We start from the raw sequence: 25,355 nt of genomic DNA on the forward strand, positions 1-25,355 counted from the left end.
GCGCTCCGGCCGCTGGGAGCGCGGCGAGCAGCCGAGTCCGGGCTGCAGTAGGTGGCTGAGCGGCTGCCGAGCGGCGCAGGGCCTGGTGTCGGGCTCGCGGGAGCGGCAAAGCTTGCAGGGCCAAGGGAGCCCCCGAGGGCCCAGCTGTGTCAGGGCGGGCCCACGGCAAGATGGGACCCGTTGCTGCTAACCCCCCCCCCTCCTCCCCGCAGCCTGCGGCTTTCATCCCTGCTCTGGCGGGGTGCAGCTTTACATGCATTGCCTCAGTGCCCAGGAGCCCCGAAGGGCACCGGGAAGCGTCCCGGCCTTGGGCGGTGACTGCCTTGGCTCCTGCGAGAAATGCAGGGTAGGGACGTGAGAGGTTCGCCCGTGAGTGGCGCCCTTACCGGGTGCTGCTTACTGGGTCCGGTTAACCGGTGGGGGCTGGAACAGCTCTCTGCCTGGGGGGGGGGGGAGACTCTAGTCCAATTAAACGGGCTTTTATATCCCCAATGTAGCATATGAAAGGGCACCTCTTTGCCAGAGAAGTCACAGATGAGGGAAATCTGTTGACTTTTTTACAACAGTTTTGCATGCCTTGGCAGAAAACTCTGATCTGGGGACCGTAAAACATGAAAATATCAGAGGTGGACTGGTTATTGGTCTTACAGACAAAAGCATCTCTAGTCCCATAATTAATGATAGATTTGATCTTATACACAGGCTAACTACAAAACCTTCCAGATTAAATGCACAAGATATGGAAAGAATCATAGCCCAAAAGAGGTGTGTCTGGCCGAAAGTACGAGAGATAATAAATACACAAAATATAGACATTACATAGATATTTGTTGCACTGGGACAGTCAGGAGCCATTGTTTCCAGGAACTATCAAGTGTGATCACAAAGCCTGCTTGGAGAGAGAAACTGAATGTTGATGGAAAGATTATTGACTTTAAATTGTGTAGAGCCTTGCATAGATACAAAGTTAGTATCTGCATCTGCAAAAATGATCTGTGGATATCTGGATGTGTATACCAGTGGATATCTGCAAATTTGCAGGGTTCTAAAATGTGTATCTGTATGCTATCTTCAGGGCTCGACAAATTATACAATCTACTCGCCCGTGGCAGAACGCCGGACAGCGCTCTGGCTATCTGTATCTGCGAAAATGAGCCGCCAATATCTGCATTCACATCTGCAATGCACCTGTAGATATCCATGGAATTGTAGGGCTCTACAGAAATGAAAGTCATACCAGAAGGGTTGTACAATCTCCTTCAAATCCTATTACTAACAGCTCATATCATCCACAAATGAATGGAGAGGTTGAGAGAACTTTGCATACAGCCAAGAAAATAATACAACAGGAAAGTTTTGTTTATTGATCTGTAGAGTTGCAGATAAATATTGATATCAACTGCTGGTTCAGCACAGTTCCTGATAGGAAAACAACCTAGAACTACTGTTCCAATTTTGGAAAAGAATCTACAGTAGAATTTCAGAATTGTGAACAGAAGAGTTATTTACTGACTAATCAACCACACACCTCATTTGGAGCCAATATACACAGACAGCAGCAGAGACAAACAAAAAGCAAAGTACAGTACTTAGGGTACGTCTAGACTATATGCCTCTGGCGACAGAGGCATGGAGATTAGGGTACCGGACATAGTAAAATGAAGCGGCGATTTAAATAATCGCCGCTTCATTTAAATTTACATGGCTGCCGCGCTGAGCCGACAAACAGCTGATCAGCTGTTTGTCGGCTCAGCGCGATAGTCTGGACGCTCCCCTGCCGACATCAAAAGTATTTGTCGACCACCCAGGTATGCCTCATCCCAGGAGGCATACCTGGGTGGTCGACAAATACCTTTGATGTCGGCAGGGGAGCGTCCAGACTATCGCGCTGAGCCGACAAACAGCTGATCAGCTGTTTGTCGGCTCAGCGCGGCAGCCATGTAAATTTAAATGAAGCGGCGATTATTTAAATCGCCGCTTCATTTTACTATGTCCGGTACCCTAATCTACATGCCTCTGTCGCCAGAGGCATATAGTCTAGACGTACCCTATGTTAAATATAAGCTACTAAAAAGTAAAAGGGAAGCAACATTTTTCTTCTGAATAGTAAAGCTTCGAAGCTGTTAGTGCTCAGTTGTAAACTTTTGAAAGAACAACCATAACATTTTGTTCAGTTACAAATGTTTAAGAATTATGAAAAAACTCAATTTTCTGAGGTGTTTGTAACTCTGATATTCTACTGTATCTTCACAGTGAAGACAGTAGCTAAACTGGATAAAAAGGCAAAAAGAACTTATGAACATTTTTATAGCAATTATCACTCAGCTGCCAGACTTAGAATGTAGTGACTGTGTTTGCATCAAACTGGATGGAAGAAAAGGATGTGTAGTCTCAGCTGTTTTAACAAAAACAAAACAAATTTATTGTCCAGGCCAGGTGTGATAGAGACAGAAAATGGAGACTTCAACAGAAACTGTTGATTTTAGTTTATTCCTCAAAACAATCAACATAGCAAACTACAGATGGTTCATTGAGAATGAGATCATTCAAAAATTTTAAACTGATCCGATACAGTCATTGCAACTAATAGACAGTCAAACAACCAAGTTGTTGTTTGTTAGAAAATTAGTTTGACTCAAAGGTTGGACTTTAGAGAGCGTATGATAGTGTAACTTTTATATAAATGCTAAGAATGTAAAACTTAAAATTCAGAATGTACTGGAATATTAAAATTTATTATACTGTTCAGCCACTAGGTGGCACATAAAATACCTTTCTTGAGATGGTAACAGCAATGGTACTTTAAAGCAGTGTTTCTCAAGAACTAGTCTGTCGATTGGTGATCCCTAACATCTCCCTGACACAGTTTAGGAAGGTGGCAAGCCAGTCCCTGGTATCAAAGAGTTTGAGAAACAGTGCATTAAAATATCTTTAAGAGAACATATAACTTGCTTGTATCTCTACGAGGGAAGTTCTGTAGCCAGTCTAAATCTGATATAGAAGCCTGGCCTATTAGTAGCAGCCCTGCAGCCTACTGTGTTCATGTAGATATCCAAGTACATGACAGTGATAAAGCAAGTGTATGTGGCAGGCGTAAGGGGGGGGGGAGAAGGAAGGGAGGGAGGAGGGAAGAAGAGCAAGTAAGGATTGTAAGGGGTGGAGGATTGCCTTTAGCAGATATTGGGGGTTAGAGGCAAAGGGCTGTCAGTAGTGGACACTAGGATATGAGGGAAGAGGATGCAATATGGGGGGAATTTTCAGTGGACTGTCAACTTGGATTGCTCATTCATTCTTGGGCTCTTAGATGAGAAACAGAAAAGGGATTCCCAGACCTTTGGTTTCTTTATACTGCAGGGGCAGGGCTTTAGTGCAGCTCTTTAGTCAACCTCGGTAGCCTTCTGTCTGTCTTAGACATGGAAGGCATATCTAAGCATAAGTCCAGAAAAGGTTTGCTTCTTACAGAGTACAATTGGCCATCAGTATGTTTGTATTGGTCAGTTCCTTGGTTTTCTAGGTTGCACCTTCTATGTTGTGCCTCCTGAGAAGTGCAGCACAGAATCTAGCTCATTTTGATGTTAGATCAGTCTAAGTTATCAGCACTTCCTCATCTAGGTGTGAGTGTTCAACTCAGTGGCTAGTCTTCATCTTAGAATTTGTTCCCTCCAGGATGATCTTATGTAGTTCTGGTGGGTACTGTGTGCTCAGAACCCAGTAGGGTCCTGCACTGTGCCAAGGTTCTTTCAGTCCGCTATGGAGAAGGACCAAGAAATGTTCACCTCTTTATAGCATAATTAAAAACCCTCTTCTCAGATACAAAAGAATTTATTTTCTGTATGTACATGTTGATATATAAATGGGATGCTGATATTCTTTGTTTTAACTTGATTATTATGCTTCAGACATAGAACCTGGGTCAAAAACTTTAAACGTGACCATTCCCCCTGCTTGCAAAAGTTAGGTGAAGTGGGAGGACAGAAGGATTCTCCTCCAAATAAAAATGGAAGTGGAGCCCTGTGAATTACTTAGAAGAAGGATAGCTCGGGGTTTAGCACATTAGCTTGGGACTTGGGAGATTTGTACCTAAGATCCCCATCAGATTAAAATAGCACTTTTCTGCCTCATAGGAGAGTTGTGAGCATGAGTGCATTAAAGATTGTGAGGTGCTCAGATATTGCGGTAATAGGGACTATATAAGTATCTAAGGGTATGTCTACACTACCCCGCTAGTTCGAACTAGCGGGGTAATATAGGCATACCGCACTTGCAAATGAAGCCCGGGATTTGAATTTCCCGGGCTTCATTTGCATAAGCGGGGAGCCGCCATTTTTAAAACCCCGCTGGTTTGAACCCCACGAGGTGTACCGGTAGTTCGGAATAGGAATCCTAGTTCGAACTACCTAGTTCGAGCCCTGTGTAGCTGCGCTGCACGGGGTTCGAACCAGCAGGGTTTTAAAAATGGCGGCTCCCCGCTTATGCAAATGAAGCCCGGGAAATTCAAATCCCGGGCTTCATTTGCAAGTGCGGTATGCCTACATTACCCTCCTAGTTCGAGCTAGGAGGGTAGTGTAGACATACCCTCAGATTGATAAAGACTAAATACACAATTTAAAACATTTCAGATTCACAAGTCTCAGTTACTAAGGAACAACAAATACATAAAAAACATGGAAAAAAACCCAATAAAATGAGCAAGAGAGAGAGAAAACGTTCAGATTAGTTGGAGAGAACTGATGTAGCTGTTAATGGGCAAACTAGCTGAAATGTATCTTTATACAAGGCAAACTTCCTATTACTGAAGCTGTGGCCCAATGAACTAATGGAACAGGGAAGTGGAAGAACATCTGTTACTGAAAACTAGGGATGTTGTTAGTGGTAGGAAACCACTCTGCTGACTAAAAAGACAGGAAATTGACTGAAGGTGCTGAACTGATTAAAGTCTGGCTGATTTTGCTTAAAGGGGAAGTGGGGGAGAAAAGTAGACTTAAGTGAAAATCACCTACCAATCCATATTCTGCCTTCAGTTACAGAAGTGTAAACCCAGTGGGGTTGTTCTGAATTTATGCTAGTGTAAATGAGAGGAGAAATTGTCCCCTAATTCATACACAAATTACATAACATCTTAGTGCTATTATTTTGTTGGATTTAATTTTATTTGTTATACAATGAAGGGATGAGCCTTAGGTAGTAGCACAGGTATTTTTCTATAGGCTGTGTCTATGCAACACAGATGTGTTATTAATAAGAACTTATTTTTGATTATGGAGTCTAATTCTATCCTTTAGATGATAGAAGACAAGCAGACTCTTCCACAACTTGGACTTGCAAATAAATTAAAAGCAAAACATTCATTGCACATAAAACCCTTCTGCCAGGTAGCACCAGCGGCAGGGCTGGGTTCAGTATCTAGGGAAGTGGTTCTCAAACTTTTTGGCCTATGGCCCGACCTGCTCAATGCAAACCTTTCCGTGGACCACCAGCCAACCATCTATGATGACAAAATGGGGGTGCAGAACTGGGCAGAGGGTGGGGGTCTAGCCAGGAGGTTGGATGCAGGAGCAGGCTGAGGGTGGGGGTACAGGAGTCTGGCTGCGATTTTGGCCAATGGGAGCAATGGGGAAAGCTTCCAGGTAAGTGGTTTCTTGCGTTACTGTTTCCGCAGCCGGAGCAAGAGGAAGCAGCAGCTCTCAGAGCCACTACCTTCCCCCACAAGCTGGATTCGGCCTGTGAGGCTTGGGACTCTGCTCCCTGCAGCAGAAAGCCAGCCTCCTAGTGGGTGGAGCACTAGTGCAGGATCCCCACTGCAAGGGGGACCAGTCCTGAGTACACAGCCACTTGCAAGATGGTCATGAACCACACTTTGAGAATCACTGATCTAGGGCTTCCTTTCTATCCATCCAACACAACTGGTTCGAGCCACCCACCCAGTAATTTGAGAAATTCACACAACACCCTGGGCGCCTCTGAGAATTAATGCTACCCCACATGCAAGGAGAGGGAAGTAATGTGGCATTAATTTGGGAAAACACAGAGTTCATAACCAAAACCATGAGTAAACATCCCTGCTCAAGTAGGTTGGGCAATATTCTTTTCCTCTCAGGTTCTCAAGTCCAGCAATGTACATGTCTCCTTCACATGCCCAACCCTTCTCTGCATGCCACTTACATTTGCTGCCCTTACAGCAGACTCAGATTCAGAGGTGCATCTGCAGCGTTCATCTCCCATCCTGAGTGGAGGGGAGGTAGACGGCATCTTACTCTGCTGGTCATTCGCCGTTCACCTCGTGCTGCTCTGCTGGTCATTCATTGCCCCTTGCTGCCACTGCTTTGCTAGCTGCTCCTTATGTCTTTCCATCACCTGCTGGCTGCTCATCATGCTGCTCGTTGCATCTTCCACTGGCTTATGGTGGATTTGGCTCTGGGCCAAACCTAGTGATTTCATCTGTCATTGATTTCAGCTCTTAGCCCGAAGCACAGTGGAACCACAAGAGATTCCAGCATGGAGTCAATTTAAATATTAAAGAGACTCCTTTGGAGCCTTCTTTAGCTCTGCCAATAAAACAGTGGAGAGAAACAGTTGGACCCGTCTTACAGCTCATACCTGGAGGGCATGCAGTCTGCTGACTCAGGGAACGTCTATGCTGTGGTGCTGTTTTGGGATGCTTTTGCTATCTCGAAATAGTGTATTCCACATCTTGACAGCACGCCTGTTATTTCGAAATAGCTTTCAAAAGAATGTCCCTGTAAACCTCGTTCCATGAGGATTAAGGGATGTTTTGCAATGGTTGTTTATTTCAAAATTTGGTTCTGTGTGGACAGTACCAAATTACCAAATAAGCTATTTCAAAATTAACTTGAAATAAACTAAGCAATTTGCGTAGCTCAATTCTAGCTAAGGATTCAGTGTAGATGCATCCTCAGAGTCCTCCCTCCCCAGCTTAATCTCATAGGGCTCTGGAAGATGAGCCTCTGCCCATCCTCTGTATTTACACTGACAGGGTCTCTACTTTTAACTGAGTTAAACAGTCTGACTTTTCTGCATTCCCACAATAACGGCAAGCATTGGTGATCATATCTCACAATTCCTGAATTTAGTATTAACACAATTTGTGACCCAACACCAGCCAAGTTGATTACAATGAGCAAAACACTAAGCAGCTGAATATCTAATATATCTAAGCGAAGCAGGGGGAAACTGCATTTACATAAATACACCCAGGATTTCTTTCCCATTCCAGCTGACTGTAATGTAAGCATTGATTCAGACCCTGCTTACACGCATATTTAAATCACTTTTCTGCCATTTTTTCCCTTCTGACCTAGTGGTTTGTTCATAGAGCTGCCGATGTACTTTGTGGATGTTCAGTCGATGGAACAACTGCAGAACTGGGCCATCTGACATTTAGGCTACATTTACATTACACAGAGGATCGATCCATTGGCAGTTGATTTAGTGGATCTAGTTAAGACCCACCAAATCAATCACAGATTGCTCCAGTTGACTCCCCTTTCTCTACTTCAGACATGAAGAGTAAGGGAAGTCAACAGGAGAATTTCTCCTGTCAACCTCCTGCATTGTAGACCCTGCAGTAACTTGACTTAGTGAATAACCTAGCTGGCGATGACATACCTTAAGTGGAGTTGCATAGCTTAGGTCAACTTTCTGCAGTAGTGTAGACATAAGCATAGGGTCAAATTCTACCTTTACCATCCTGGACAATCCTGTATCAATGAGGAGGCTATGGCCCTGCCCTTGTTCACATTGTAGTCATGGCAGAAGTGGTGCAGAATTGGATCTGAACTGGGAGGGCACAATGTTTACAATATTGTCAATTTTTAACTCTTCGTGGGCATTGTACTGATGTACCTGCACCTGTTTCTTTTAGCAGTTATAGTTCTACAAAGTGATAACTTGGCAATTACTCTCTTTAATGTCTTCTAGGGTGTTTGCAGTTAATTCATATGTCATCAGAAAACTCAACTGTTACTGTTCGCCTGGTTCGCTCCTTTGAACACCGTAATTTCAGACCTCTGGTGTATCATGGAGTTAATTTGGACCAAACAGTAAAGCAATTCATTGCATTTGTAAAGAATGGTAAGGCACTGTTGTTCTTGAACACTCATTTTATCCCTGTACTTTGCAGTCTATGCATAAGCTGGTGTAGAGGAGCAAATTAATGGGATAACTTTTGTGGCTCCATTAAATCTGCCAGCTGCACATGTTTCCTTTTGGGCTGCCAGGGTGCAGCTGCTGGGGAATCAGGGATACATGGAGATTGTGGCTTTGGATCCCACAGAGGATGCCCAGCTATGTGCAGGCATTACCTCCCTCTGCACTGCACTGGAAATCCCACTGTCAGATGTCAAGACTCACGGCATGGGATACATTGTTGGACAGCTGCTCAAAAAGCATTAGGTATGACTATCATCTACAGAATCTCTGGTCACTGCACCTACATGAATAGGGACTACCCCAGTATTTGTGGAGAGAGAAAGCAAAGGTGGTCTCATGTGAGTGGAGAGAAACTGTTCTGTGTAGTTGTTCTAGGTGGGGGAAGCCCCCATATGTGTTTTGTTTTCTTCTAGGCTGAGTTTTGTTAGCCAGAAATGCACAAGCTGGAGTTGCACAACACCAAGCAAGATGGAAAAGGATTCATTTTCAGTGGTTTCCTTTGGGGAGCTGGTTAGCAGATAATTTTTTTCCAAATCCAATTAATTTGTGTAATTTGTTCGGGTGCAATTTGAAAACAGGGATGCAGGACTTCTGCCCCGATGAAAATGTTAAATGGCTACACATCACAGTAGAGCTTTGGAAGATCAGACTCCAACGATCTGATCTTGCCCACCGTTTCTTAACATTTTACATGTCGGTAGTCCCACTGAAGTCAATGGGGCTTAAAGTTAAGCATGTACCATAGCATTTGCAGGCTCTGGGCTCAGAGTTGTATTGTTTGCTCTTCAACTAAGACAAGTTTCCTGATTTGAGATCTATTTTAAATTGCATTCAAGTTTAAAATGCAAGCTTCATGAAGTAATCATGATCACTTAGAATATGAAAAGAAAACTGTTGCATTCCTTTTCATGTAGTCTCTTTATTTTTAATAGATGTGTCATTAAGAACAGGACTTCCACCTCCCTTTAAAAAATACAAATACGGTATGTGATTTTTCTTATTACTTAAGAAATTTGTGTACAATATGTTATACCAGTTGTCGTGTGATTTTACTGCATTACAGTTATTTTCATCTAAACATAGTAAGTCAGAAGCTGCAAAACAAACATACACACATACACATACATACATACACATGGTGTCACAAGGAGGAAGGCGAAAATTTGTTCCTCTTGGTTTCTGAGGACAGGACAAGGAGTAATGGGCTTAAAGTGCAGCAGGGGAGGTTTAGATTGGACATTAGGAAAAAATTCCTAACTGTCAGGGTGGTCAAATATTGGAATAAATTGCCAAGGGAGGTGGTGGAATCTCCCTCTCTGGAGATATTTAAGAACAGGTTAGATAGACATCTGTCAGGGATGGTGTAGACGGAGCTTGATCCTGCCTTGAGGGCGGGGGGCTGGACTCGATGACCTCTCGAGGTCCCTTCCAGTCCTATTATTCTATGATTCTATACACATGTTTTGCAGCTGTTTTCAGGAAACAACTAGTCCAGCTAATGGTTAATATGGCACAGTCCTACTGAAAATGTCACACATACACCATTAGTTTTACATCGTGTGTCTACAAAACTCAACAGTTATGAACTTCTTTATTCACTTCAGAATTAGATAGTACATTATAAATTCTGCTGCTAATTGGCAAAGGCATTTTGGGGTATTAATTTTTTATCATTTTTGTAAGTGCCTTTTAAACTCTGTTCCCATTCTGCACAGTGGCTTGTGACCCACAGTACTTTGAAATCACAGTCCTCTTCGTGCTTATGCATTTCAATATCTAGCTACTAATTGTGAGGTCACAATGGATGGCCAAGAAGGAGCAGAAGGCACCAAGTGGAAAATGTTTAGATTTATGTACTTAAAGAATTTACATAATATTAAACAAGAGGAGGAGGAGAACATAGCTAAGTAAATAGTAAAGCTCTTAAATGTAAGCTTGGCCTGAAATGAAATAGCCTGGGGATAAAAAATAAATCTGATTCTGTGCTCTAATAGTTGTTGCAAGTAATACATCTCACATGCAAGTTTCCTTGGTGTAAGCAGGTGCAGAACATCATATTCTGAACAGAACTTGCTCTGTGTAGTCCTGATTTATCCCTTTTTCTGAGATTTGGCTTGAATGATGCTGTTTTGGAGATTAGTGCAAAAGTGGTGCAATGGATGATAGCAGGAACATGCAGCGTGCAGCATAAAGAATAGTTCAAATGACACTTTCCCTAAGTCATAAACCTCTAAGATGAACTGTCCCAAGGATTTCCTTACAGATACCTCTCTGCTGTCAGTGTCATTCCCACCTCCCTCTGTCCATGGTGGAGTTAGCAAACCACATCTGTCACATAGATGAAACAGCTCCCTGAGTGAAATGCAACATGTACTTCCTGTGAATGGTGCTGAGAATTACATGCCTATATCAAACGACTAACATGTCATAGGGGCTAATTCTCCACCCACAGTGATGGGGAATCAGGAGATACAATTTGGGAGCAAGTGGGAAATGAATCAGGGATTAGAGTTTAGTTTGTTAATGTCCATAACTTCAACTTGTTTCTCTGAATTTTCAGGATAGATGTGAATATTTTTTAAGGACTTAAAATTCTAGAGATTTGCAGCATCTGTCTCTAAAGTACCACCCTTTTGTGGCAAATGAAGGAGACCTTTGCTGTCAGTTTATTCGTTATGATGTGACATATCTGTAGATCCCTGCTATCAGTCCACGCACAACTTTTGGTTTAGTTACCAGACATGGCATCAGGAGAGATTTGCTGTGCATGTGTGCTCGTAGACATATTGCTAATCGATACTCAGCAGACTGAACAAGTAACAGAACTATAACAGGGCAATAGTTTGATACCTGTTATCCTAGTTCAGCCTTGCCTCCCAGTGCTGGGTGCCAGTCATGCTAAGAATTTGCGTGTAAAGTATCCAAACCAAGCTCCTGATGTTTCCTCTGAGCCCTACCCTCTCTCTTTCATTTCTCTACCATGGTGCTACCCACCACCATCCTCCTCAGCATGCAGGCCTTTAATCTGGGCTTCTCCTCTAATTCTTTTGGTTCTCTCGGCACATCTCTGAACAGATCTCACTGCTTCTTTCTGGCCAGCATCATAAAGTGTCAAAGTTATCCTCATTCTGACTCATCCCTTCTAGACTTTGGTTGCCCCTCACCTTTACTAATATGTTCATTTGTATTTCTGTAGTATCTTGCGCCCATTCATGGACCAGAACCACATTTTGTACAAACAGAATGAAAAGGTGATGCCTGCCCCAGGGAGCTTCCAGTCTAAGGCCACATCTACACTATGAGATGAGGTTGAATCTATTATGGTAGATTTCTTAGTTGTAAAGTTGAAGGCCCGTGTCCCAATTACAGGGAAAAATTCAATGTAGTTCAAAATAGCACATCCCCATTAGGGAGACTGCTGTTGACTTTGAGAGCAATACACTCTGGGTAGCTATCCCACAGTGCCTGCACCACTTTGCATTCTGGGCTATGATCCAGTAGACTCTGGGACCAAAACTGTGCAGTGGATGGTTATGGGCTTATGTTGTCAGCATCCCATAATACATTGTCTGCTCCTTCCCACTTGATTTAATCAATGAGAAATAGTCTTTTTGCTCCTTTTTGGCCTTGGTTGCCCGTGCAGACTCCATAGCAGCATGAGCATAGATCCACATAAAACCATTGTGATGGTGATGTCCAGGGCTTGACAAATGGCGGCGAAATCTACTCGCCAGCCCCACACTGCGCACGCTCAAGACCCGCATTGCACATGCGTGCACCGCCGGTGAACGGGGCGACCAGCTGAAATCTACTCGCCACGGGTGAGTAGATTCACTGATTTGTCAGCCGCTGCTGAAACTGACCGCCAGTTCCGACTTACATACAGAATCAACTTAAGAACCCCAAGCGTCCCCAAGTCAGCTGCTGCTGAAACTGATCAGCAGCTGATTCCAGGAAGCCCGGAGCAGAGCAACTCTGCCTCGGGCTTCCTGTAGTCAGCGCTGGTCAGTTTCAGCAGCAGCTGACTTGGGGACGCCTGGGGCAGAGCAGCTGGGGTGCTGCTGGGTTGCTCCAGTAGCGCCGCTCTTCAGCGCTACTGGATCAACCCAGCAGCACCCCATCTGCTCTGCCCCAGGCGTCCTGATTCAGCCGCTGCTGAAACTGACCAGCAGCGGCTGAATCACGACGCCTGGGGCAGAGCAGCTGGGGTGCTGCCGGGTTGGTCCAGTAGCGCCCAGAGCGGCGCTGCGGGACCAACCAGCAGCGCCCCAGCTGCTCTGCCACAGGCATCCGGAGAAAAGCCTAGTCTGCTGGGGGGGGGGGGGGCGGGGTGTACTAGCTGCGCCCCCCCAACCCCAGCAGACCAGGAAGACGCGGGCGGAGGACCGAGATGCACTGCGGTCCCACTGCCTGGGTCCTCCGCGGCTTTGCTTCCAGTCTCCCTGGTCTGCTGGAGACCAGCAGACCAGGGAGACTGGGAGCAAAGCCTCTGAGGACCTCAGCAGTGGGACAGCCGCGGGGCGTCTGGGCTGTCCCGCTGCCGGCTTCCCCCGAGGCTTTGCAAAGCCGCGGAGGGGCTCGGGCAGCAGGACAGCCGCGGGGTGTCTGGGCTGTCCCGCTGCCGGCTTTCCCTAGGATTTGCAAAGCCGCGAAGGGGCTCGGGCAGCGAGGCAGCCCAGGCGCGCCTGGGCTGCCCCGCTGCCCGAGCCCCTCCGCGGCTTTGCTCCGCGTCTTCCTGGTCTGCAGACCAGGGAGACGCGGAGAAAGCCCCGGAGTACATGGGCGGCAGGACCGCGAGGTCCCGCAGTCCGTGTCCTCCGGGGCAAGCCCTGTTCGTAACTGCGGATCCGACATAAGTCGGATCCGCGTAAGTCGGGGACTGCCTGTAGTCCACAATTTTTCTCTTCTAATTTACAAGTGGGTAAAGAGCATCAAGCTTCTAGCTTCTTCGCTGAAAAAGCACTTTTGTCCTGTATTGTTTGTTCAAACATAGATGTTGCAGTTCTTTTATTTATATTAAAGTGCCTATGTATGTAACTATGATGGTTCTTTACTGAACTATGCTCCCTAAGATCCTGAGTGTGTTCTTCCATCTGTGCTCATTTTAAAGTGTCAAAATGAAGTTGTTGCTACTTTTTTTTCTCCTGATAGTCCAGTGGAGCCAACATTGCTATGGTGGAGCATGTTGGGTTCTCTTTTTGTGCAGCCCCAGCAGACTTGTTTATTAAATTCCAGTCATCTACTGTGCACCTGTGCATTATAAGAACATAAGAACGGCCGTACTGGGTCAAACCAAAGGTCCATTTAGCCCAGTAGCCTGTCTGCCGACAGTGGTCAGCACCAGGTACCCCAGAGAGGGTGGACCGAAGACAGTGATCAAGCGATTTGTCTCCTGCCATCCTTCTCCAGCCTCTGACAAACAGAGGCCAGGGACACCATTTCTATCCCCTGGCTAATAGACTTTTCTGGAGCTAACCTCCATGAAATTATCTAGCTTCTCTTTAAACTCTGTTATAGTCCTAGCCTTCACAGCCTCCTCTGGCAAGGAGTTCCACAGGTTGACTACATGCTGTGTGAAGAACTTCTTTTATTAGTTTTAAACCTGCTACCCATTAACTTCATTTGGTGTCCTCTAGTTCTTCTATTTTGGGAACTAATAAATAACTTTTCTTTATTCACCCTCTGCACACCACTCATGATTTTATAGACCTCTATCATATCCCCCCTCAGTCTCCTCTTTTCTAAACTGAAAAGTTCCAATCATTTTAACCTCTCTTCATATGGGACCCGTTCCAAACCCCTAATCGTTTTATTTGCCCTTTTCTGAATCCTTTCCAAGGCCAGAATATCTTTTTTGAGGTGAGGAGACCACATCTGTACACAGTATTCAAGATGTGGGCATACCATAGTTTTATACAGGGGCAGTAAGATATTATGGTCTTATTTTCTATCCCTTTCTAAATAATTCCTAGCATCCTATTTGCCTTTTTTGACTGCCGCTGCACACTGTGTGGAAGTTTTCAGAGAACTATCCATGATAACTCCAAGATCTCTTTCCTGATTTGTCATAGCCAAATTATCCCCCATCATACTGTACGTATAGTTGGGGTTATTTTTCCCAATGTGCATTACTTTATACTTATCCACATTAAATTTCATTTGTCATTTTGTTGCCCAATCACTCAGTTTGGTGAGATCTTTTTGGAGTCCCTCACAGTCTGCTTCTGTCTTGACTGTCCTAAACAGTTTGGTATTATCCGCAAACTTTACCACCTCACTGCTTACCCCTTTCTCCAGATCATTTACCCCTTTCTCCAGATCATTTATGAATAAGTTGAACAGGATTGGTCCCAGGACTGATCCTTTGGGGATACCACTAGTTACCCCTCTCCATTCTGAAAATTTACCATTTGTTCCTACCCTTTGTTTCCTGTCTTTTAACCAGTTCTCAGTCCATGGAAGGACCTTCCCTCTTATCCCATGGCAGTGTAATTTACACAAGAGCCTTTGGTGAGGGACCTTGTCAAAGGCTTTCTGGAAATCCAAGTATACTATATCTACTGGACCCCCCTTGTCCGCATGTTTGTTAACCCCTTCAAAGAACTCCAATAGATTAGTAAGACATGATTTCCCTTTACAGAAACCATGTTGACTTTTGTCCAACAAATTATGTTCTTCTACATGCCTCACAATTTTATTCTTTACTGTTGTTTCGACTAATTTGCCCGGTACTGAAGTTAGACTTACCGGTCTGTAATTGCCAAGATTGCCTCTGGAGCCCTTTTTAAATATTGGTGTCACATTGGCTACCTTCCAGTCATTAGGTACGGAAGCCGATTTAAAGGATAGGCTACAAACCACAGATAATAGTTCAGCAATTTTCCATTTGAGTTCTTTTAGAACCCTTGGATGAATGCCATCTGGTCCCGGAGATTTGTTAACATTAAGTTGTTCTATTTATTCCAAAACCTCCTCTAATGAAACTTCAATCTGGGACAGTTCCTCAGATTCATCACCCACAAAGGACGGTTCAGATTTGGAAATCTCCCTAACGTCCCCAGCCGTGAAGACTGAAGCAAAGAAATCGTTTAGTTTCTCCGCAATGGCTTTATCGTCCTTGATTGCTCCTTTTATATCTCGATGGTTTAGGGGACCCACAGGTTTTTTAGCAGGCTTCCTGCTTCTAATGTCCTTAAAGAACATTTTATTATTTCTTTTTGAGTTTTTGGCTAGCTGTTCCTCAAAATCTTTTTTTTGCTTTTCTTATTACATTTTTACACTTGACTTGATAGTGTTTATGTTCCTTTCTATTTATCTCACTAGGATTGGACTTCCACTTCTTAAAAGATGCCTTTTTGTCCCTCACTGCTTCTTTTACATGGTGGTTAAGCCATGGTGACTCTTTTTTAGGTCTCTTGCTATGTTTTTTAATTTGGGGTATACATTTAAGTTGGGCCTCTATTATGGTGTCTTTAAAAAGTTTCCATGCAGCTTGCAGGGATTTGGCTCTAGTCACTGTGCCTTTTAATTTCTGTTACACAAAAATGAGGAGGTTAGTTAAATTCCCCTTTTTGAAATTAAATGCCAGAGTGCTGGACTGCTGAGGTGTTCTTCCCACCACAGGAATGTTAAATGTTATTATATTAGGGTCACTATTCCCAAGCGGTCCTGTAATGGTTATCTCCTGGACCTGATCCTGCGCTCCACTCAGGACTAAATCCAAGACGCAGTCATTTAAGCCATTGAGAAATGTTATTTCTGCTTCTCTTCCTGAGGTGACATGTATCCAGTCAATATGGGGATAATTAAAATCCCTCATTATTATAGAGTTCTTTATTTTGGTAGCCTCTCTAATCTCCCTCAGCATTTCAATGTCAGTATCGCTGTCCTGGTCAGGTGGTCGATAATATATCCCTACTGCTAATTTCTTATTATTGGAGCATGGAATTACTATCCATAGCGATTCTATTGAACACGTTGATTCATTTAATATTTTTATTTCATTTGATTCTACATTATCTTTCACATACAGTGCCACTCCGCCACCCACCCAGCCTGCTCTATCCTTCCTATATATTTTATATCCCGGTATAATTGTGTCCCACAGATTTTCCTCATTCCACCAGGTTTCAGTGATGCCTATTATGTCAATCTCCTCCTTTAATATGAGGTACTCTAGTTCACCCATCTTATTAGTCAGACTCCTAGCATTTGTGTAGAAGCACTTTAAAAATTTGCCACTGCTTATTTGTCTGTCCTTCCTTGATGCATTGGATTCCTTTATATGCGGTTGTTTGTCTGCTCTGGCCCATGGTTTGTCCTCTCTCCTTCTCTCTTTCTGACTACAGCTTAGAGAATCTCTTATCAGTGGATTCTCTTCTAAGAGAAGTCTCCATCCAATTTATGTGCATCTCCGCACCAATCGGCTTTCCCCCCATCTCTTAGTTTAAAAACTGCTCTGCGGCCTTTTTAATGTTCAGTGCCAGCAGTCTGGTTCCACCCTGTTTTAGGTGGAGCCCATCCTTTCTGTATAGGCTCCCCCTCTCCCAAAAATGTCCCCAGTTCCTAATAAATCCAAACTCCTCTTCCCTACACCGTCGTCTCATCCACGCATTGAGACTCTGATGCTCTGCCTGCCTACCTGGCCTTGCGTGTGGAACTGGAAGCATTTCAGAGAATACCACCATAGAGGTCCTGGATTTCAGTCTCTTTCCTAGCAACCTAAATTTGGCCTCCAGGACATCTCTCCTACCCTTCCCTACATCATTGGTACCTACATGTACCACGACCACCGGCTCCTTCCCAGCACTACACATAAGTCTATCTAGATGCCTCGAGAGATCCGCAACTTTCGCACCAGGCAGGCAAGTGACCATACGGTTCTCCCAGTCATCACAAACCCAACTATCTATGTTTCTAATGATCGAATCACCCACTACTAACACCTGCCTCTTCCTAACAACTGGTGTTCCCTCCCCCTCAGAAGTATCCTCAGTGCGAGAGGATACCGCAACATCCTCTGGAAGGAGGGTCCCAACTACGGGAAGGTTTCCCTCTGCTCCCATTGAATGCTCTGTTCCCTTGAGACTTTCATCCTCCTTAAGAGCACTGGGGCTCTCAGACTGGAGGTGGGAGAGTACTACAGTGTCCCAGAAAGTCTCATCAACATATCTCTCTACCTCCCTTAGCTCCTCCAGTTCAGCCACCCTGGCCTCCAAAGCCTGAACTCGGTCTCTGAGAGTCAGGAGCTCCTTGCAAAGGGTGCACACATATGCCACTCGCCCACAGGGCAGGTAATCATACATGTTACACTTGATACAATAAACAGGATAGCCCCCACTCTGCTGCTGGGCTTCTGTCTCCATTTTTCTTATGAATAAGTTTAAGTATTAATGGGGCTTCTTATTAAATGTCTGGAATATAGATTATTATAAAAATTATGTTTAAAGAAGGTCAGAAGTCACTAGAGCCCTTTAACCTCCCCCTCTAACCTCCCTCTCCAAACTCCTGTTAGCTGCTCCTGGTCGCAAGCTCCCTGGTCGCTGACTCACAGCTTATCAAGCTCTGGTAGCCCCTCCCCCTGACTGAGGCTCAGCCAATTAACAGAATCTTGTTGAAGACAGGTTACCTGGGTATCATGGAGGGCAGTGAATGAAGGCAATGGGATGGTGTAAACATTCATGAGATTGTAACTTGCCTGACAGAACTTCTAACGCAGTTGATAACATACAAGAAGAAAGGCACCTAGCTTGAGTCCCATATTTCAGGTTTGGATTGCAGAGATGGCTGCTAGTGGAGACAGTTTTGCTTTTCCCTTTTTGAACTTGAAAATCCTCAAGAGATGGTAGACCTGGAACTCTCACAGTGCCATTATCCAGTGCAGTGAACCACATCTTAAGGGAAGTTTTTTGTCTTTTCTTCCAGATACAATGAAGATTATTCACCAAGCACATGGATCTAAGGTACATTTGCTCTCAGTTTCTTACCCTTCCCCCACCCCGTATGTACGGATACAGCAAGATCTATGCTCTTCTAGAGAATGTAACGATAGTGCTGATAAAACCTGCATTTTTCTTCATATTTCTATTTACTTTTTTCTAGACCAATGAACTTGTAGTGAGTTTGGAGGATGATGACAAACTCATTTTAAAAGAAGACAGCACTTTGAGAGCAGCTGGAGTAGGTAGGATTACCTTTATGTTGATTGACAATACTGATCATTGTTCTTGTCATTGTACTGATAACTGGCTGATTATGTTTGGATAGCTGGCTGAAAAGTAAATGCTATCCCTGATGCTCTTTACACTACCTGATAATTATGCAGGGAAGAAGGGGGGAATAATGTACATTCACATTGCTGGGCAGAGGGCAGCAGGTATGTGCACTCCAAATGTTCAGAATGTAAATTGTGATTTTCAGGAGGTATGCTTAGAATTCTGCTGAGGGTAATTTTAAATGATTGACGGATAGGTTATTAGTACTATGTCTGCTTAATCTTATCAGTAACATTTAAACTGATGTTTTGGTTAGACATTTAAGTAGGGGAACTATTGTGGAATAATGAAATGAGATTAGGTGTGTTTAATGTGCAACACAATATTCAAATTGAACAGGGAGCAAAAATAATATCACACAGAAATTGCGCTGAACATGGCAATGGTTAAAATTAACCTGATTCCTTGTTGTCTGGCAGAAGAATGCATATGGCGCATGTCTTGTGATTATAGCTAAAAAGATGTCTACATGGGATAAATTTGATGGTCACTGGATGTCATATTGACTCCCTGCAAAAGTGGCTAAATGATTATGTGACAGCTGAGCAGCCAAGACTTTGAGGCCCAATTCACAGGCATTGAGATGACACTGATTAGTTTAGAATGTTGCTTATTTAAATCAGGTGCACAACAATCTTATGCTATGAGTGAAACATCACAGAAGAAGTTAGAAATAGAAGAACCCATTCAGCATTAGACCACCTAACCTCTCCCTAAGCCAAAGTAGGATTTTCCCCTTTTGTCTGATCTAGTTTAAAATGCTTCAGTCAGCAGTCCTTCCTGCTTTCCCTTTAGGAGACCATAATAAATGTTAACTATTGGGGAAAAATAAAAGGAACTTCAGGAAATACTGTTTTTGATTTCATTCCTTTACTCCTGTCTAATCTCATTGAGCCACACTGATCAATTGCGCTTGGTATTTATACCCGATACTTTTACTTTCTCCCCCTTTCCTCTTTGCATGCCACCCTGCCCCTTAATGGCTTAATCTGTACTGTGATCTCTGTGAGGCAAGGATGGTCTTGTAATATATGTGTGTACCATGCCTAGCACAATACGCCCCTGCTAGAAGGCCTTACAGAGGGCTGGTCAATATTGTAATATTAATGATAAAAATCATTCTTTAGCTTTCTGCTAAGCCAATCCTTTTTAACCCAGAAGAAAACCATGTTTTCAGGAAGAAAGAGCTGTATATGCCTCTTGTCAGCATGAGTCTTCCTTAAGACTTGAGGTGGCACGGCCTAGGCCTAGGCAAGGGACTGGGAAATAGTGGCAGAAGTTTGTTTAGATCTGCCTTCCCTCCAGTGCTGTTCTCCTCCCCCCGGACAGCATTGATGAACTATTGTACATTCCTGCATTTAAAACGGGTATTGTAATACTATAGGTGGTGTCATTTGATGCAATTTCAGTAAATTATCAGCACTCCAGCCAGAGTAATCTTGTTCTGAAAACAAATTGTGATAAACTAGACTTTTTTTCTTTCTTTGTAGTGGGAAGGAGGGAATGGTTAAAGAATTGGAGAAAAGTGCTTAAAACAATGCTTCTGAGATTATTCTGGTTAAACTATATACTTATAATTTATGCTGAATGAGTCAATGCATAACTGTTGCATGAGTAGAATGAAGTTTTTGCTGTGTAATGTGGACTATCCTCCTACACTTACCAAATTTTGAAGTTTTAGAAGAGCCATTTTTGTGTACTGATGTATTAAAGTTTACCTCCGTATGAAAAGCTCTCTTCCACTGACTTACAGAATAGTCTACAAGACTATTCAGTAGACTACATGAATAGTGTAGGAAGGCCTCTGCCAACTCCTGATTTGTATCCATTAAGAGTAGATTTGCATTTCTAGTAAGCAATAATAATGTAGCAAAAACTCTTTGGGCTAGGGACTGCTTCTGTTCTGTTTGTACAGTATTTCACACATAACTTAGGGCTCCTAGGCGCTATGGCAGGGGAGCCACTTCCTGAATTTTGGACATGGTTTCTGGATGCCCTGAAAGGGTGGAAGGGGGGGGCTGTTCCCTGTAGGAGCTCCTTGCCACCAGGCCCTGATTGGTGTAGGGGTGGGGGAGTGCTCAAAGTCTTTGCCTCCATCCCCACCCTGCTAGGGTTATGCGGCGCCTATAGAGAACTGGCCAGCCATTTTGAACAGCTGGTGGTTCCTGCTGGTCCCGCATGCCCCTAGCAGGGGAAGAGACTTTGTGTGCTCCTCTGTTCCCAGGTCTCGATTGACCTGGGGGTGGGAGAGTGTCAGGGCAGTTGTGGGCTGGATCAAATGGCTTGGCAGGCCAGACCCGGGCCACGAAGGCTGTCTTGCCCACCTCTGTGCTATGGTAATATAAAGAATAAACAAAACAACATGGTGTCATATGACATTACTTCTAGTCCTGAACCTGTCTCCATTGAAATCTCCCACTGGTATGTTTAGATTAGGGCTGTCAAGTAATTAAAAAAAAGAATTAATCACGATTAATCGCATTGCTGAACAGTAAGGGTATGTTAACACTGCACACTTATTTCTGAATAAGCTATTCCGGAAGAAATACTCTGAAATAGCTTATTTCAAAATAGCACGTCTACACTACAGGGAAGCCTCAAAATTAGTTCGAGGCAGGCTCCCCTAATGTGGATACACTACCTCGATTTAGAGCCCCAGAAAGCACTAGGGAGGAGCAATTTTGAAATAGCAGCAGTGTAGCGTCCACACTACAGCTATTTCAAAATAGTACTTTCAGAAGAGGCGTTATTCCTCGTGGAATGAGGTTTTCAGAAGTTGGAATAAGCCATCCTTTATTTCAAATTTATTTTGAAATAAAGCAATTGCTGTGTAGATGCTTGCATTGTAATTTCAGAACAATGGCTGTTGTTCTGTAATAATGCTGCTGTGTAGATGCACCCTAATAGAATATTATTTATTCAAATATTTTGCATGTGTTCTATGTTTTCAAACTCATTGATTTCTACTATAACACAATACAAAGTGTACAGTACTTTATATTTATTTTTATTACAAATATTTGCATTGTAAAAAACAAAAGAAACAGTATTTTTCAATTCACCTCAACAGTGCCATACAGTTGAGTAGCCCTGCTCTAGAGCCTACAAGTCCACTCAGTCCTATTTCTTCTTCAGACAATTCTCTTTATCAGGAAAGTTGAACTTACAAATGCAAAACTATGCATGAAAAATAACTACATTGAAAAAATACAACAATGTACAATTTTAGACTCTAGAGCAGGGCTACTCAACTTGGGAAGTCCTGGGGGCCACAATGTTACTCACAGCGCATGCCGAGGGCTGCAACTTAAGCGTGGTTACAGATACATGCAAATATGTATGCAAATATATGCAAATAGCTTTGTTCACACTGACAGGCATGAATATAAAGCACTTCTCACAGTGCCCCGGCGATCCCAGTACTCCCTCCCTGGGGGCTAGAAACGCCGACACTCTGTATCCATCTGTTCCAGCCAGCCTATATGCTTGTGTTTTTCAGTGCTCACCCCGCCTGGGAGTCACCTCGCTGTTGTAGAGTGTGTTCCCAGTGGAGGCCATGTTCAAAGGATCCCACCCACAGGCCGCATGCTGATCCCCGTGTAAACCCAAACTACACCACGGTCTGCAAACAGATGAGCTGCAGGCTGCATGTTGAGTAGCCCTGCTCTAGAGCCTACTAATCCACTCAGTCCTATTTCTTCTTCAGACAGTTTCTCAGACAAACAAGTTTGGTTCCAATTTGCAGGCGATAATGCTGCCCACTTCTTGTTCACAATATCGCCCAAAAGTGAAAAGTGATTTTTTGTGTGGCACTGTTATTAGCTGGCATCGCAACGTATTTATGTGCAACATTCAAATGCTCTTTCGTGCTTCAACCACCATTTCAGAGGACATGCTTTTATGCTGCTGAAGTTCATTAAAAATAATATGTTAATTAAATTTGTGACTGAATTCCCTGGGGGGAGAGTTATTTGTCTCCTGTTCTGTTTTATTTGCATTCTACCATATATTTCATGTTATAGCAGTCACGGCTAATGACAGCACATGTTCATTGTAGAACACTTTCACAGCTGATTTTGCAAAACATGAAGAAAATATCAATGTGAGATTTCTAAAACTAGCTACAGGACTCAAGGCTTAAGAATCTGAAATGCTGTCCAAAATCTGAGAGAGACAAGATGTGGAGCATGCTTTCAAAAAAGTCTTAAAAGAGCAACACTTCAATGCAGAACCAGAATTGCCAAGAGAAAATCAACCTTTTGCTGGTGGCATATGACTCAGATAACAGAAATTAACATCTGTTGGTTCTCTCTGCTTTGGATCATTATTGAACAGAACACATCAGCAGCGTGGATATAGATCTTCTGGAATGGTGGTTGAAGCATGAAAGGACATGAATGTTGAGAAGATCTGGCACATAAATACCTTGTGATGCCAGCTACAACAGTGCCATACAGCCACCTTTTCTCACTTTCGGGTGATGTTGTAAACAAGAAATAAGTAGCATTTTTTCCTGCAAATTGTAATCAAACTTGTTTGTCTAAGGAAACTGGCTGAAGAAGTAGGACTGAATGGACTTAGAGACTCTAAAGTTGTACGTCATTTGGCTTATGAGTGCAGTTAGGTAACAAAAAATTGTACATTTGTAAGTTACACTTTTATGATAAAAGATTGCACAAGAGTACCTGTATGAGGTGCATTGAAAAATAATATTTTTTATCCTGGTACAGTGAAAATATCTGTAATTAAAATATAAGGTGAATACCACACACTTTATATACTGTTATAACAGAAATCAATGTATTTTAAAATGTAGAAAATCATTGAAAATATGTAATACATTTTAGTTGGTATTCTGTTATTTAATAGTGTGATTTAAGCACAATAAATGTTTTTAACTGTGATTAATTTTTTGTACTTAATCACAGTTAACTCCTATGCTTATTGACAACCCTAGTTTAGATTTTAATATTTAGGCTGGACAACATTTGCTAGAAGCAAACACTAGAGTTTCCCTTGTAAAAAAGCCAGGAACCCAATCCTGCAAAGTGCTGCATGCCCTCCAAACTACTGATTTTAGCAATTGGGCTGGAGAGATGGAAATGATGAGGGTATTAGATAAGCATTTTTACAAAATCCTCTGTGGTGATTATTATTATTACAGGTATTATGTAGTCAGCATAGTTAATGCGTGCCTGTTTCTAGAGCAAGAACGTATGTTAATAAAGTATTCAGCATTCACTGCAAACAATCTTGTCAGTTTCCTAGTCAAGATTCTAAAACCTCTTCTGCTCCTTGTTTTTTTTAACAGGCAGACTGCATTACATTCAGGATTAATTTAAAAAGCAAATGTGGAACTTATTGGCTCAGCACCTTAAAGAATTCCATGTTTAATAATTGTGAAGGTTTTCTTTCAGATTTGTCTCAGTCTGAATTAGTAATGTTGCTGACTTATTGTTTTAGAAGAGGAAGTCCTTGACCTGCTGGGTTGAAAGAATTGTGACTGCTCTGAACCTTTGTGGGTCCTTTAGCTGTGCCATATCCCCTGTGAATAATTAGAGGTATTTGAAGGTACTGCTAGAGAAGCCAATTTGTGTCGTTCACTTTGCATATTGTTGAAGCCTCATGAATTAATCATTAGCAGGGCAAAAAATTAACTTCTTCAGACACATTTTGATGGGCCATGAGGGAGAATGTAAAGTGATCTGTAAAATATTCTACTAATCCTCTAAGTATTAAATTATTATACCTACAGGCTAATTTCAGAATTTTTTTCCTCCCTAACTGAATAATGGACTGAAAAAAGTACTAAGCTTCATTTCTTTCTATGATTCTTAGAAAGAATAAACATGCATTCTTGTAGGTTGCTGAATGCCATCCAAATGGTTTTTGAAGCCTTCGGTGCAATTAGTCTTGAAAGTTTTTGCAGATTTTTGTTCACATTTAAATTACAATACTCTAGTTCTTTTAACCAGGCTAAAGTATTATATTTTGGTCTAATGTAAAAATAAACAAGGTGGTAAGTAGCGATTGCTTTTAATCAAAAAGTCATGGAATGCATTCTGAGGATCTAATTAATGTTAATAGGCTGCTGTGTGGTTAATACAATCATCATATGCATTTATTGGATATGCTGAATATTTATTTTGTATTTTTTTCAGCAAATGAAACTGAATTAGCATTCTTCTGTGAAGATGATTACAGAAACTACAAAGCTAATCCTGTTTTGGCCTGGTGACGATCCCACAAGACCTGTTTTTTGTTTTGTTTTGTTTTTTGTTTCCCCAGACCTGCTGTAAACTTTTTTTCTGTTTAATGAGATTTTTTTTTAAATCAATAATTTCTAGAGGATTGTCTCTCAGATGTTGCAATTTCTTTATTATGGAAACTCATTTCTCTCAGGATGCTGAAATTCAGGCAGACAAAAAAAATCAATGACACACATTTGCTTTCCTTTCATACATTCCCCTCTCCCCACCTGTTATGTCTTACAATGTAAGTAGTGTAAATGAACTCTGACTTATAACACACATTCTAATGGTGTGATTCCGCAGCAGTGGATTAAGTACAAGAGATATTAACTACATATGGAAATTGTAGAAGGCAGATGTAAAATCCCATCATAATGGTATCCTTTTTTATGGAAAAAAGAAATCTTTTATGACCAACTCAGATATTAATGATGGAATCCCTAGGTTACATGTAATAGCTTCATTTCACTCATCTTATGTTCAGTCTTACTTGTTTGAATGGTGCAGGCTGATTCAGGTTTCATAGTATTCACTTGTGAATGGTTTCCATTATATTCTATATTCAAACCCCCTTTTGTGTGATGAAACAGACAAATGACTGTTTGGAGGCTTTTGTGCTCAAGGACCAGTCTGACTGTTTTAGCATTATTTCACTGAGATG

General features: G+C 42.6%; 1 protein-coding gene across 2 annotated transcripts; it reads left to right on the forward strand.

Moving 5' to 3' along the window:
* Nucleotides 1–96: 96 nt before the first annotated feature.
* On the forward strand, nt 97–24,804 carry C7H2orf76 (chromosome 7 C2orf76 homolog). Of its 2 annotated transcripts, none has more exons than XM_075933224.1 (7): nt 97–346; nt 703–781; nt 7,939–8,091; nt 9,102–9,152; nt 18,094–18,131; nt 18,271–18,352; nt 21,943–24,573. In XM_075933224.1, exons 1-7 carry the CDS (start codon nt 254–256, stop codon nt 22,044–22,046), a joined length of 600 nt encoding a protein of 199 aa, XP_075789339.1. In that variant the 5' UTR covers nt 97–253; the 3' UTR covers nt 22,047–24,573. The 2 variants fall into 2 exon arrangements, with proteins under 2 accessions (XP_075789339.1, XP_075789340.1); XM_075933225.1 differs by lacking the exon at nt 21,943–24,573 and adding an exon at nt 24,605–24,804 and having other exon boundaries at nt 239–346.
* The last annotated feature ends 551 nt before the right edge of the window (nt 24,805–25,355 follow it).

This window comes from Pelodiscus sinensis, chromosome 7, assembly GCF_049634645.1.
Source record: "Pelodiscus sinensis isolate JC-2024 chromosome 7, ASM4963464v1, whole genome shotgun sequence".
In the NCBI taxonomy this organism is placed as follows: Eukaryota; Metazoa; Chordata; order Testudines; family Trionychidae; genus Pelodiscus; species Pelodiscus sinensis.